This window comes from Sorex fumeus, unplaced genomic scaffold, assembly GCF_029834395.1.
Source record: "Sorex fumeus unplaced genomic scaffold, SorFum_2.1 ptg000063l, whole genome shotgun sequence".
Classification (NCBI taxonomy): domain Eukaryota; kingdom Metazoa; phylum Chordata; class Mammalia; order Eulipotyphla; family Soricidae; genus Sorex; species Sorex fumeus.
This window is the reverse complement of record NW_026606120.1, coordinates 45,095,252-45,109,555: the sequence shown is the minus strand read 5'-3', so window position 1 is coordinate 45,109,555 and position 14,304 is coordinate 45,095,252. Positions and strand designations below refer to the sequence as shown.

General features: G+C 47.8%; 1 protein-coding gene across 2 annotated transcripts in view; it reads left to right on the top strand.

The window, feature by feature from the left end:
- Window positions 1-971: 971 nt before the first annotated feature.
- Window positions 972-14,304, top strand: part of SGSM2 (small G protein signaling modulator 2) — a 42,500-nt gene continuing 29,167 nt past the window's right edge. For both annotated transcript variants that reach the window (XM_056127859.1, XM_056127858.1), the window contains exons 1-2: window positions 972-1,214; window positions 7,760-7,835. In XM_056127859.1, the coding sequence (XP_055983834.1) occupies window positions 1,158-1,214; window positions 7,760-7,835 (133 nt within the window). In that variant the 5' untranslated portion in view covers window positions 972-1,157. The remainder of the gene's footprint in view (window positions 1,215-7,759; window positions 7,836-14,304) is intronic.

The window sequence follows — 14,304 nt, the reverse complement described above, 5'->3', positions numbered from 1 at the left end:
GGCGGGGCGCTCCTCGTACTCTCGCGAGGGTCCCGCTCTCCGCTTCTGCGAGCGCAGCGTCAGCGTTTCGGCAAAGCCGCGGTGCAAACTTTTCCCACGCGGGTCTGCGGTTAGGGGCTTTTTAGAAGCCGGATGTGGGCTCGAGATTCAGGCTCTTAATGTTTGCTCCCCGTTTGTTTATTGTGTGTGCGTGTGTGCGCGCGCAGTCACGATGCAGCACTTAGGGGAACGTCTCGGAAGAGTCTCAGTTCGTGCGGGAGGGCTGAGCCCCTCCTCTTGGCCGTGATTCAAGTGCTGCACGCCTCAGATGCAGCAGCAGGTGTTTGTCACTTTGAGCGCCCGTTTCGCTCCCTCTTAATTCCCTCGTTAGGCAGTCTACGAGGCGAGTCGCACGGAAGGCGCTATTTTTCACCTTCACAGCTTCCGAATAAGTTCCCGCCGGTCCCTTTCCGCCTTCCCCGCGCCACTTCCCACGGAGTTCCTAAATCAGGCAGGACTAGACGACCCCTACTCTTGGCCAACCGAGGCTCCCGGTCCCCCTCCCAGGAGCTTGCAACGGGGGGCGACCGGCTGGTCCAGGGCTTAGGGAAGCGCTGGAGCAACGGCCTCGGCCTGAAGACCGACGATGGCCTCCCGGTGGCCACGCTCCCGAGGCAGGGCGCCCCGGCTCTCGGCTGGCAAAGAGGAGCGCGTAGCAGTCAGGGGGCGTCTAGCCGGGTCGAGGCGGGTCCTGCGCGAAGGATTTTCGCCTCGGCCTCGGGGCCCCGCGCTCACAATGCGGGTTCGCGCCCTCGGGGCGGGCGCGGGCGCGTTGTCATGACAGCGACCCGGTGGAGCGCGCCCGGGCCCGCGGCGCCCTCCCCGCGCGCGCACCCGCCCCGCGCCCCGACAGCTCCCCCACCCCCGCCGTGGCTGTCCCCCCGCCCCCCGCTGTGGGAAGGGGCCGGGCCAGCCACCTGACGTCTGTGCGGGGCTCGGAAGATGGCTGCGGAGCCGAGCACCGGGCAGCGGCTGCGGCGGCCGCGGCGGGCGGGGAGCGCGGCGGGCGGGGGCTCCGCCTGGCGCGTGGGGCGCTGAGCCGAGAGGCGCGGAGGCGGCGAGGGCGCGCGGGGGCTCGGGGGTCCGCTCGGCGCGGCCTTCCCGCCAGCCGCCGCACCATGGGCAGCGCGGAGGACGCGGTCAAAGAGAAACTGCTGTGGAACGTGAAGAAGGAGGTAAAGCCGGGGCGGAGACCACCCCCCGCCCCGAGGGTGCGCGTCCCGGCCCCGCGCGCGGCCCCGGGCGAGGACAGGTTCGCGCCCACCCGCCTGGGGCGGCCGGGCGCTCTGGGTTCCGGGCCCGGGCGGCCGGGGGCGGATCCCAAACGGGCCGCAGCTCCGTCTCCCGCCGGGTTCCGGGCAGCCCCCCTTGGCCCCAGGGGTTAGGTCGGTGTCGGGGGACTTGTTTGCTCCGAGATCCCACGGCTCCCCGCCCTGTGACGGCAGCGGCGCCGGGAGACCGGGGCCGGGGGAGGGGTGGCGGCGATTTCTGGGGGAACCCGGGCGCTCATTCATTGCCCGCGCCTGGGGAGGGGGCGGGACCCCGCGCAGCCCTAAGGGGCTGGAGGGAAGATTTGGGGTTTAGCGGCGTTTTGCACTCCAGTATTCCTCTGGGAACTGAGTCGCCACTGGGTTCACTGTCTAGCTCACAGATTCTCCTTCCACGCCCACCTCCCAATCCTCCGACCAGCAGGGTTTGGGGGTGCTTTCTTTTTTGAATGGGTTCTAAGACTCATTTTGTTCCCCCTTTGAGGCGAAGCTACCGCCATCCCCCCCCATGGCGGAAAGAGAAAAGGAATAATTTCCTCTATTAACGGCCTTTGACGTCTACCTTGACCCGGCGCAGAAGCCAATTTCAATTTAGTGGGAACTGCGGGGGGCGGGGGGGGGAGCGGGGGGCATATGTATGACTCACCCTATCTGGGAGCTCAAATCCATAGATGGATTAGGATGAGTTAAGGCCTGTGGAGCCCTGAACTCCTCCCACCCTACCTAAATGGCTGTTTTCTACCAGATACTTAAACTCCAAGAATGCTGGAGAACCCTCTGTTTTGTCCATTATCCTATTTCGTGCCTGACACACAGTAGATGGTGATTATTTGGAAAATAGGCCAGCAATATCATGCTGACAGAAAGATTTGTTGGAAATGCATAAACTTTTGAAGAGTCTTGAATTATCTTGAGTAAATTACTTAATCTCAAAATCTCAACTTCTTTATCTTTAAACAAATCATGAAATCTACCCAGTATATAAACATTGAAGCTATATTGGTTCCTTCACCCTTTCCTAGTGTTTCAGAATTAAAGATGATGCCGCTGGAGTGATAGCACAGCTGTAGGGCGTTTGCCTTGCGCCCAGCCAGCCCAGCCGAGCTGGGTTCGATTCCTCCGGCCCTCTCAAAGAGCCTGGCAAGCTACTGAGAGTATTCAGTATGCCAAACAGAGTAACAAGAAGTCTCACAATGGAGACGTTACTGGGCTCGAGCAAATCGATGAACAACGGGAGGACAGTGTTTGTTTTTGTTTTGTGGGTTCTCATAAAATCCTGGAAAGCTCTAGATGACTCTTCTGCATTAACAATAGCTACTGAGCCCTAACATTTGTATCTTTCCCGTAGTTGACAAAGATGTGTTTGAAGCAATCACCTTCTGGTCTCCCTCCGGTCTTTGCTGTGAAATGACTGAGGAACAGCTTTCAGGCTGTTTTTAGGCTTATGAAATCAGCATTTAAGCCCAACCATGGTCTCCCTTAATGGAAGAGAAATCTCAGTCCAATCTCAGCACTTATTCCGAGGAAGCAAACATTCGAGTGACAGACGTATATGAATAATATAAACAAGAAGAAAATGTGATTATCTTCAAACTGTGGATAGATACACTAGGACTGTTGATGTGATCGAAATGTGGGATTGGTTAGGGGTCACTGTCTGTTACCGTCCTCCCATTGTTCATCGATTTGCCTGAGCGGGCCCAGTAACATTGTGAGACTTGTTACTGTGTTTGGCATATCAAATATGCCATGGATAGCTTGCCAGGCTTTGCCGTGAGGGCGAGATACCCTCAGTAGCTTGCCGGGCTCTCCGAGTGGGGCGGAGGAATCGTACTTGGGTCGGTCATATTGGCTGCGTGCAAGGCAAATGTCCTACCCGCTGTGCTATCGCTCCAGCCCAGGTTAGGGGTAATAGGAAATATTTTTGAAGAGCTAGTAATTCTTTCAGTTCTTAGGAGGCTGTATGTAACCAATCCTAGAGTGTTTCATAAACAAATGTGAAAAATGTTCCAAAATGCTACACACTGGACCAGGAAGTTAGCTCAGTGGACTTAGTATATGCTTTGCATTCGAGATGTCTTCATTCAGTCCCTGGCACTGCATGTTACGCTGAGCACCACCAGGAGCAAACCCCTAGCACAACAGGGTATGCCCCAAACATTCCCCTGTACCTCTTTCTCTTCGTATATATTATATACACATATATACATAAACACATGTGTATACATGCAAACATGCTATGTAAACATATTGTCTGTATATTATTGACAACAATTGGCCCTCATCTAAATTCTTAGTTCTCTTGCCCCTCCAGCACATGCTTCTGAGAGATACATATTCTTTCCTACAAGTAGAGACAAGGAGATAGTTGTAGTAAGGTTTGGACTCTCATAAATGACCTCTGGTATGCTCCTAGGGACATTTCTATCTCCTAACCACAGAATCGGTTATTTCAGATGCCTACAAGTCTTTGAGCTGTGATGTTATGCTCTGTTTAATGCAGACACCCCTTGGGAAGTAATCTAGGAAGCATTTTAACAGTTTGAAGGGCAGAATCGATCTGATCCCACTTTACCTAATGGATAAACCTGAGCAGATTCCATCAGAGAACCTCCAGGTCTTCCCTCATCCTCCCCAAGCTTTAATAGCCCTGTCACCTTTCAAACTGTGAAGCCTCAGGTGAGGGGCTTGTGACCAATAGCTTAAGGATACTGCATGCCTTATGTCTGAATTGCAGACTAAAAGCTAGTCCTTACTTTTATCTGTAGCATTTCACATTATGAATAGGGGCAGAACAGTTAGGTGGAGTCTCAGGTAATCATTCCTCTGGTGTCCAGTATTAGTATCTCGTGGCAGATTTGCCTAGAACATCAGAAGTGCTTGACTTAAATGTTGAGCGCAGGGACTGGAGCTGTAGTACAGTGGGTAAGGCGTTTGCCATGCACATGGCCGACCCAGATTCAATCCCCAGCATCCCACTTACTTCTGCAAGCACCACCAGGAGTAATTCCTGAGTGCAGAGCCAGGAATCAACCCTGAGCACCGGTGGGTGTGACCCCAAAAGAATAAATAAATAAATGTTGAGAGCGACTACACCTCAGTATTGCTGTGAGCATATACAGCAGATATGTACATAGGAATCTGCCTAGAAACAAATCTAAAGAATTAGAGCACTTCTCCTATCAGCCCCGTATCAGAAACTACCAGTCAAATTGTAATGTGTTAACACGATGGGGAATTTATATTCTATGACTACAAACCACATGAATAAACCTCACATATCAGGTAGCAAAAGAAACCCAGTCATGAATACTGCACACTGATTTTATCTATTTTAGAGAGCGGAGAGATAGTACAGTAGATAGGGTGCTTGCCTTGCACACAACGCACTGGGTTCAATCCCCAGCTTGCCACGTAGTCCCCTAAGTCTCACCAGCAGTGATCCCTGAACATAGAGTCGGGAGTACGCCCCGAAGTATGGCCCCAAAACAACAACAATAAAGAAAAGAATTATAAAGACCACTACCAACTTTCCTTCCTTCTTAGAGGGAGGTGAGGGCGGGAATATTTGAAAGCAGAACTTCTCAGGCCGAGGCTCCTAAGGAAACTTGTTCTTACAAACATTTCTTTGTGTGTGAATTGACCCAGAAACTGGAAGTTAGAAGACATTTAGTGTGATGAGGAGTGTGAAATTAGCTGTTTCCTCTGGGGCCCTGAGGGCCTGCTAATAGAAGTCTGGAGAACCGAAATAGTGTAGCAAGAAGGGAAATTCTTCAACATGGGTTTTTTTTTAAACTGGGTCCACACCTCCCTTTTCTGTGGGAGGGGCGGGTCACAGATTTTTACAGCAACTTAACATTGGACCAAAAGTGATGGGTTTCTCTGTCTCACTTGATGAGTGTTGAATGTAGCTGCTGAGGCTCATTCCACTCATGCGCAGTCATATGAGGTTTGCCACTCAAAAATCTCTACTCAAAATTAGAGCCGGTAACACTATGTTCCTTTGAGATAGTGAAGCAACCCTGGGTACATAGATAGTATCATTTCTAAATCACAACTTTGTAATTGAACAGTTTTGCCATTTTGTAGCTATAGGGTCATGGTGGGTAGTTTGATCTATTTATTATATATATATATATAAAGCATATATATTATATATACCATATAACAAACAAAAAAAAAAAGACCACAACCAGAAAGATAGTACAGGAATAAAGGTGCTGGCCTTGTGTGCAGCTGACCCTGGTTCAATCCAGGTATGGCCCTAAAAACCAAAAGTAAAAGCCAGGATAGTGGGTACAAGGATAGTGAGAAAAAGTGACTGTAAGGAAAGATGGCAGAATGGGAAGGGATGCTTTGAAATGATGGTTATTTGTTCCTTATTCTAGCTGCTGGCTTCACTGTTGTTCAATGAACATTGAACACTGTTTAGTTCAGTATTTATCACTGTTTGGTTCAGTGAATATTCATCACTGGTTATGATATATACCCTTTTCTATATTTCTACTACATACCAATGCTTAAATTTTTGTGGGGGGATGATTAGTTTTGAGGTACTGGGGATCAGACTCAGGGCTTCATGTATGCAAGGCAAATGCTCTGTCAGTAAATCACATTCCTGTCTCTTGTGTCCCCGTGTGGGTTTTTTTTTTCTTTTTGGGTCACCCAGCGATGCACAGGAGTGGAGTTACTCCTGGTTCATGCACTCAGGAATTACTCCTGGCGGTGCTTGGGGGACCATATGGGATGCTGGGAATCGAACCTAGGTCAGCTGCGTGTAAGGCAAATGCCCTACCTGCTGTGCTATTGCTCTAGCCCCTTTTGCATTTTTAAAAAGATTTTCTGCGGGGAGGAATTAATAACTAAGTGGTGGTGTGGTACTATTCGTGGCTCTGTGTTGGGTGGGGCGGGGGGGGGGGGTCATTCCCTGCAGAGCTAGGAGAATGCCAGGGATGGAACTTAAGCTGCCTCCATACAAAACAGGCATCACCCATTGAGCTGTCTCTCTAATCCCTAGATGCTATCTTTTATTTGAGGAGTGGGGACAGTTTGGGCCACTTCTAGCAGTGCTCAAGGAACCATATGCTATGTCAAGGATCAAACTGAGGTCAGCTTGCATGCAAGGCAAGTCCTTTGTGTTCTCTCTCCAACCCCCCTCCCCCATGTGCTTCTTAAAAAGGTGGGGCTGGAGAGGCCAGAGAGAATGTAAAGTGGGAAGGGTGCATGCCTTGCGTGAAGCCTACCTGAGTTCGATCCCAGGCATCCTATATGATCCCTCTATCCCGCTAGGAATGATTTCTGAGTATAGAGCCAGGAGTTCATGATCACGATCATCCTATTGTTTGTCGATTGCCTCGAGCAGGCACCAGTAATGTCTCCTTCACCCTAGCCCTGAGATTTTACAAAGTGCCATATTCAAGGCTCTCTCAGAGTTAGAAGAATGAGACCCATCATTGTTACTGGTATTTGGCATATTGGGTACATACACCACAGGGAGTTTGCCAGACTCTGCCATTTGGGCAGGTTACATTCAGTAGCCTGCCAGGTTTTCCAAAGTAAGAATGAGATAATAAGATGTCGCGAGACCGCGACTTTTTCCCGGGAGCTGGGTTTTATAGTCTCTGGGTCTTGGCCATTGGTGGGATTACACGTTGGTGGGTGTCACCCCTGCCTACTGGAAGATGGAGGATCTGGGTGGAGGATGCTCAGCCCCGATCCGAGCAGGCTTGGAGATCTCAGCCCCGGGACCCGCATGCCTTTGTTCCTCTGCCGGTACCTTCATGCGTGTGGAGAGTGGTCTCAGCATGGTTGGCTGGTTCTGGAGATATGCCTGAGCAAAAAATTTTAAAAATGTGGGGCTGGAGAGAGTACAGTGGGTAAGGTGCTTGCCTTGTATACAACCAACCCTGGTTTGTTCCCTGGTACCACATATGGTCCCCCAGCAAGAGTAATCCCTGATCATAGAGGCAGAGGTATGTTCTGAGTACTACTGGATAAGGCCCAACATCCCCCTCCACTACCCCCCCAAAGAAAATAAAAGAAAGTATGTTACTGCTCACCATATAAGGTAGCTGTAAGCTTTTCTATCCAAGTTGCAACCCAAGCATGAGTGTTTTACCTAAATAGAATATGGCTGGACTTTTAAGCATGCGGGAGTGTCTCTGAGGCCTGAATGGATCTGCTCTAACCTCAGAGAAGGGGAAAAACGGGTGTCACGGGTTGTTTACTTCTAATATGTACTGAACCTCTTTGTCCTTAAAGGATTAGGCATTTGCTCACAGATCCTTCTCTACCTCAGTACATTTGAGCAAGCAGCATCCTGTATTCTGTTTCCATGGCATGGCCCTTCCTCAAGTGTTTGAACTCAGACCACAAATGCAAAACCAAGCTATTTATTTTCCAGAGGCCATTGATCAGACTAAATAAGTACAATGTTTCCCATTTGTTCACAGGTGAAGCAAATCATGGAGGAGGCTGTCACCAGGAAGTTTGTACATGAAGATAGCAGCCACATCATTGCTCTGTGTGGTAAGTGATGAAGGGGAGTGGGGGTTAGTAGGAGGAAGGTTAGAATTGAGAACACTGTGCTGGGACTGGGGAAATTTGAGTTGTTAAATTTAACAAATCTCAACTCTTACTGCAAATCAGAATTGCTCAGAAGCTCTTTTCATTTGCTTTCGAGGTGCTAGGACACAAACCTAGGACTTCACCCAGGAAGGCAAGTGCTCTCCCACTAAGCTATATCCCTGTCCCAACTCAGAAGCTCTTGAAATTTTCTTAGACCTCTTCACAAACCTACTAAAGAGTGGATATCCAGGACCTAAATATCTTAAATAGAGGCTGAAGTGATAGTACAATGGGTAGGGCATTTGCCTTGCACACAGCCAACCTGGGTTCAATCCCTGGAATACCGTATAGTTCCCCAAGCCCTGCTGAGTGATCCCTGAGCACAGAGCCAGGAGTCAGCCCTAAACACTGATGGGTGTGATCAAAAAAAATAAAAGAAAGAAAGAGAAAGAAAGAAAGAAAGAAAGAAAGAAAGAAAGAAAGAAAGAAAGAAAACCTCTTGGGACTTGGAAAGATGGCACAGCGGTTGGGGCACTTCCTTTGCACACAGCCGACCTTGGTTCTATCCTGGCAACCTCCTGTGGATCCCTAAGCCTTGGTAGGGTTGATACCCGAGTGCAGAACCAGGTGTAAGTCCTGAGCACCATTGGGTGTGACCCCCCCAAAAAAGAGGGGGGTTCTGGAGAGAACAGCACTGGGATAAGGTACTTGTCTTACATACAACCAAATCCTATTTGATCCCTTGCACCACATATGATAGTTATCCAGAGCACCACCAGGAGTGACCCCTATGCTCAGAGACAGGAATAACTCCTCAGCACCACAAGGTGTGTCCCGAGCCCCTTCCCACAAATAAGAAGACTCTTGCCTGTATGGGTGTAGGACTACAGGTTCCCTCTTCGATCCTGTTGGTGTTCTCCCTTACTCGCTTGTCTCTGTGTTTCTTTGCTTGTCCATTTCCACTTTGGAGACACTCGTGTTCTCTCTTGAACACATATTTTCACTCTTCTCTCACATCTTTTTTTTTTCTTTTTGGGTCACACCCGGTGATGCTCAGTGGATACTCCTGACTCTGCACTCATGAATCACTCCTGGCAGTGCTTGGGGGACCATATGTGGTGTTGGGAATCAAACCCAGGTTGGTCACGTGCAAGGCGAACGCCCTACCCGCTGTGCTATTACTCCAGTCCCTCATCTTCTTTTTTTAAATTTTTTTAATCGAGGTACCATGATTTATAAAACTATTTATAATCAAGTTTCAAGTATACAGTTTCTCAACACTAATCCCAGGGCTGGAGAGATAGCACAGCGGGTAGGGCGTTTGCATTGCACGCAGCCGACCTGGATTCGATTCCCAGCATCCCATATGGTCCCCTGAGCACCGCCAGGAGTGACTCCTGAGTGCAGAGCCAGGAGTAACCCCTGTGGATCTCCAGGTGTGACCTCCCCCCAAAAAAGCAAAAAAAAAAAAACCACACTAATCCCATCACCCATATCAGGAGGCATATGGGGTACCAAGGATTGAACCTGGGTTGGCCGTGTGCATGGCAAGTGCCCAAGCAGTTGTACTATTGTTCTGGCTCCTTTAATATCTTTCTAAGCAATTTTTTAAAAATAAAAACTACTATACTTAATTTTAAAAAAAGAAAAGAAAAAGAAAATCTAACTACAAAGTTTCGTTTCTAATCAATAAAAATTTAGCCGACCTTTTAATACCCTTTCTGAAGGAACAAGAAGCCATTTGCTATCTCTGTGTTGTTCCCTATGCTGACTTTTGAGATCGAATTTTGGTATTTATAAGAGGCCATACGTTTCTGAGAAAAGGAGTCCAAGGAACAGATGCAGGAAGGGAACCCCATAGCAGTGTGGTAGGCAGTGAGATCTGCCCTCCCTCTCTGTCTAGCAGCAGACACTGAGGGGAACAGGTTAAGCATACTCTTTCTAAATAGACAAACAGTAACAAAATGGACTGTCTCTTAGTTTTTTTGCGGAGGGGATACTTTTTGTGATGATACAAAATGTAAGTGTAAGTGTATTCTGTAGCAATATGTAGAGAAGTAGCTGTGAAGGAAAATAAAGCAGAGAAGAGAGAAAGCAGTTGGGGCGAGCGATCTGCTTACATCTTAAGTTGTCATGTACACTTTCAATTTTTTTGTCTATCTGTTTTGTTTTTGGCTATAATACAGCTTTGCTTAAGGCTTTACACCAGGCTCTGTGCTCGGGGATCATTCCTGGCAGTGCTCAAGGACCATATGTGGTGGTCCTTGGGGTTGGCCATGTGCAAGACAGGCACCTTAACCCCTGTACCAGCTCTCTGGCCCCATTGAACAAAATCTTCCCATTTGATGGGGGAAGGGTCTCCTTCAGCTCAGTGCTTAGGTGTAGGAGGGTACTCCTGGCGGTACTCAGGGAACCATGCAGTACTGAACCCAGGCGTACTGCATGCAAAGTATGCACTCTAGCTCATTGAGCTATTTATGTGGCCTCAGTTTCTTTAACTTTTGTCACTTTTGGTTTGCTCCTCTAAAAGAATGGGTACTGAATTGGGGGCGAGAGTACAGCGGTTAAGACGTCCACTTTGCATACTGCCAACCCTGCCAACCTGGATCTGATCACTACCACCATATATGATTCTCTGAGCAAAAACAGTGACCCAGTGACCCCTGGGTGCAGACCCAGGAGTAGCTGCTGAGCACTGCTAGGTGTGGCCCAAAAGCTCAAGAGAGTTAAAAAAAGGCAAGGAGATGGTTACCATCTCAAGGGATTGATATGATTTTCTACTACTATAAGAGCTCAGAAAATGTCTGCTTTTCTTCTCATGAGCCTAAAGCTAGGTTGTAGAACTAAAGATTCCATTATCTCTTTTTTGGCCGAATTTCCCCAGTTTGATGAGTTCCAGGGTTATAGTGAGCTGTCTGATCTTACCTTTGCTCAGGCAGAAACTATAGTAGGAGAAAAGCCTGCTACTCTTAATAGTAAGTGGCTTTGAAGAGTATTAGAAATTTTCTCTTTTCAATCTCTCTTTGTTCCCTGACTTCAGCTACTATCTGTCATTGGCACCAGAAGGGCTCTGCTGGTGGCCCAATTATGTATGTGGTGGTGCTAAACCTCCTCCAGAGAACATAGAGCAGACATAGAAAACAAAATAAGTGGCTAGAACTTATGATAATGTGGTGGGTAGGGTGCTGGCTTTGCATGTGGCTGACCCAGTTTTGATTCTCATATGATCCCCCAAACCCTGTCAGAAGTGATCCTTGAGCACGGATCAAGGAGTAAGCCCTGAGCACTGCCAGGTGTGACCCCAAAACAAAAACCAAAACCAAAGCAATAACAACAAACATAAAGGAAAGCAATAAAATATTGCAAACATCTTGTGCATGGACTGTGCATGTGGGTGGCTATCGGAGAATGGGAGAGGCAGGGCGTGTCTCACATTCAGGCTGAGTAGGGTGAGAAAAAATTACCCTCTCAGCCAGGAGACCCCTGGCAGTGCTCAGGGGCCATTTGAGATACCAGAGATGATCGAACAATGATCAGGGTCAAGTGTCTGTATGCAAGTTCCTTACCTTCTGTATGATCTTTCTATTCCTTAGTTATTTGTCTCCTTTTCTAAATCCATTCTTTAATTTTTTCTTTCTTTTTTAGTTCTTTTATGGGCCCATATTTAATTGAAAAATACTATTTATTTTTGAGTTTTGCAGCCACCTGCCCATGCTTGGGAGTTAATCCCACCTCTGTGCTTGGGAGATGATGGTATGGTGCCTGGGAATGGAACCAGGCTCAATTGCATGCAGGCAAGCACCTTAATCCTACACTATCTCAGGTACTGCACTGCACTGCACTATCCTCCCGTTGTTCATCGATTTGCTCAAGTGGGCCCAGTAACGTCTCCATTGTGACACTTGTTGTTACTGTGTTTGGCATATTGAATACATTATGGGGATCTTGCCAGGCTTTGCCGTGCGGGCGAGATACTCTCGGTAGCTTGCCGGGCTCTCTGAGGGTGGGGGCGGAGGAATTGAACCTGTTGGCCAGGTCATCTTTTTAATTTGGGCCCACTGGAGATGCTCAGATTGCCTGGGGGACCCCTAACAGTAATTCTTTTTCTTCCTTCCTTCCTTTCTTTCTTTCTTTCTTTCTTTCTTTCTTTCTTTCTCTGTCTCTTATTTACTTTCTTTTTGGGTCACACCCAGCGATGTTCAGGGGTTACTCCTGGCACTTCATTTGGGAATTATTCCTGGTGGTGCTCTGGGGACTTTATGGGATGCCTGGGTTGAACCCAAGATGGCTGCATACAAGGCAAACACCCTACCTACTTTACTATCACTCTGGCCCTCTACCTATAATTCTTATCCAGCTGGGCTGAAGGTTCCATGCAAGGACCTGAGAATGAGGTCCTTTGAGGGCCATACCTACAGTTCCAGGGGTTTCCCAGGCTACCATGGAGGTGCTTGAGTTGAACCTGAGTTAGCTGCATTTGTGGCATGAACCTTCTCCCCTGTACTCTATCTCAGACATCCCTTTTATTTTAAGAAAAATCAGAACCCTGAGTTTTTATATGAAACGTTCCCGTTTTATTTTACTTTTTCAAATTAATTATTTTTGGGGGAGGGGGGTTGGGGTCACAACCAGCGGTGATCAGGGGCTGTTCCTATCTCTGTGCTCCAGGTTGCTCCCAACAGTGCTGGGGGAACCATGAAGTGCTGGCAATGACACTTGGACCTCTCTCTCTCTCTCTCTCTCTCTCTCTCTCTCTCTCTCTCTGTCTGTCTCTTTTTTTTTTTTTTTTTTGCTTTTTGGGTCACACCCGGCAATGCTCAGGGGTTACTCCTGGCTCTGCGCTCAGGAATCACCCCTGGCGGTGCTCAGGGGACCATATGGGATACTGGGAATCGAACCCTGGTTGGCCACGTGCAAGGCAAATGCCCTACCCGCTGTGCAATTGTTCCAGCCCCTCTCTCTCTTTTTTTTTTAAGCAATCCATACTTGAACCTCTTGCATACAAAGCATGTGCTCAACGCTTTGAGCTTTCTCTCCAGAGAAAGTTTCCAATTTAAAAATGTTCTTAACTAGTGGAGTTGATGCCCAATTCAATCAGCCTAATCAGTGGCTGAATAAATAGCAGTACTCCTACATTAAAAAAAAAAAAGTTGGTAACTAATTCCAGTTTTAAAAAAAATGATTGTGTGGGCCAAATAAAAGATGTCTGCAAGCCTTTTCCAATTTGCTTCCTCTTCTTAGGCTCAGGACTCAGGCGCTGAGGGAACTGTTAGCAAAGTAACTGCCAGCTGTACAAAGCTAGATGGAGCTTGGAAACGTGAGATCTAAATAAAAAGAGGGAGAATTTTTTTTTTCAATGAAGTAAAGTAGTTGTGTTTTTGTTTGTTTGGGTGTTTTTGGTTATACCTGATGGTGCTCAGACTAATTCTGGCTCTGTAGCTCTGTACTCAGGAATCATTCCTGGCATGGCTTGGGGGACCATGTAGGGTGCTGGAGATCTAACCTGGGTCAGTCACATTCAAAGTAAGCACCCTACCCACTATACTATTGCTCCAGCTCTAGGAATGTTTAGTCCGGAAGTTGGTTTATTTTATTTTATTTTAAAATTTAATTTAGGGGCTGGAGCGATAGCACAGTGAGTAGGGCATTTGCCTTGCATGCAGCTGACCTGGGTTCAATTCCCAGCATCACATATGGTCAGCCGACCCGGGTTTGATTCCCAGCATTCCATTTGGTCCCCCGAGCACCTCCAGGAGTGATTCCTGAGTGCAGAGCCAGGAGTGATTCCTGAGTAACCCCTGAGCATTGCTGGGTGTGACCCAAAAAGTAAAAATAAACAAATAAATAAAAATAAAAGTGTCATTAAAAAAAAATCTGGAAAAAAATTTAATTTAGGGGCCGGAGTGATAGTACAGTGGGTAGGGCATTTGTGTTGCACACGACCGACCCAGGTTTGATCCCCATCATCCCCTATGGTTCCCCAAGCACCGCCAGGAGTAATTCCTGGGTGAAAAGCCAGGAGTAACCCCTGAGCATCGCTGGGTGTGACCCAAAAAGCAAAATAAAATTAAATTAAAATTAAATTTAATTTAGAACCCTTATATATCTCAGGCCCCAGTAGCTTTATTTTATTTGTTTTCTCTGATTTGGGTTTTGGGCTAAATCTTGTTAGGTTTCCCCTCTATCCAGATGCTGGTCAAGTCCTTGCCGGTATAAACCTTGGAAGGAAGCTTTGCTGGCAACCCCCACCTGATAGAGAGGAGTTCTCTGAGTGCTATTCTAAGAGAAAAGGCCTTCAGAACCTAGGGGATCAGGACCTGTGTTGACTGCTGGCAGAGGGCATGACTTTGAGAATAAAACAAACCTAACACTGTAAAGAAGGTTCCATGGTCACATCTTTGTTCCCCTAATTTATTTTTTTGAGGGGGCA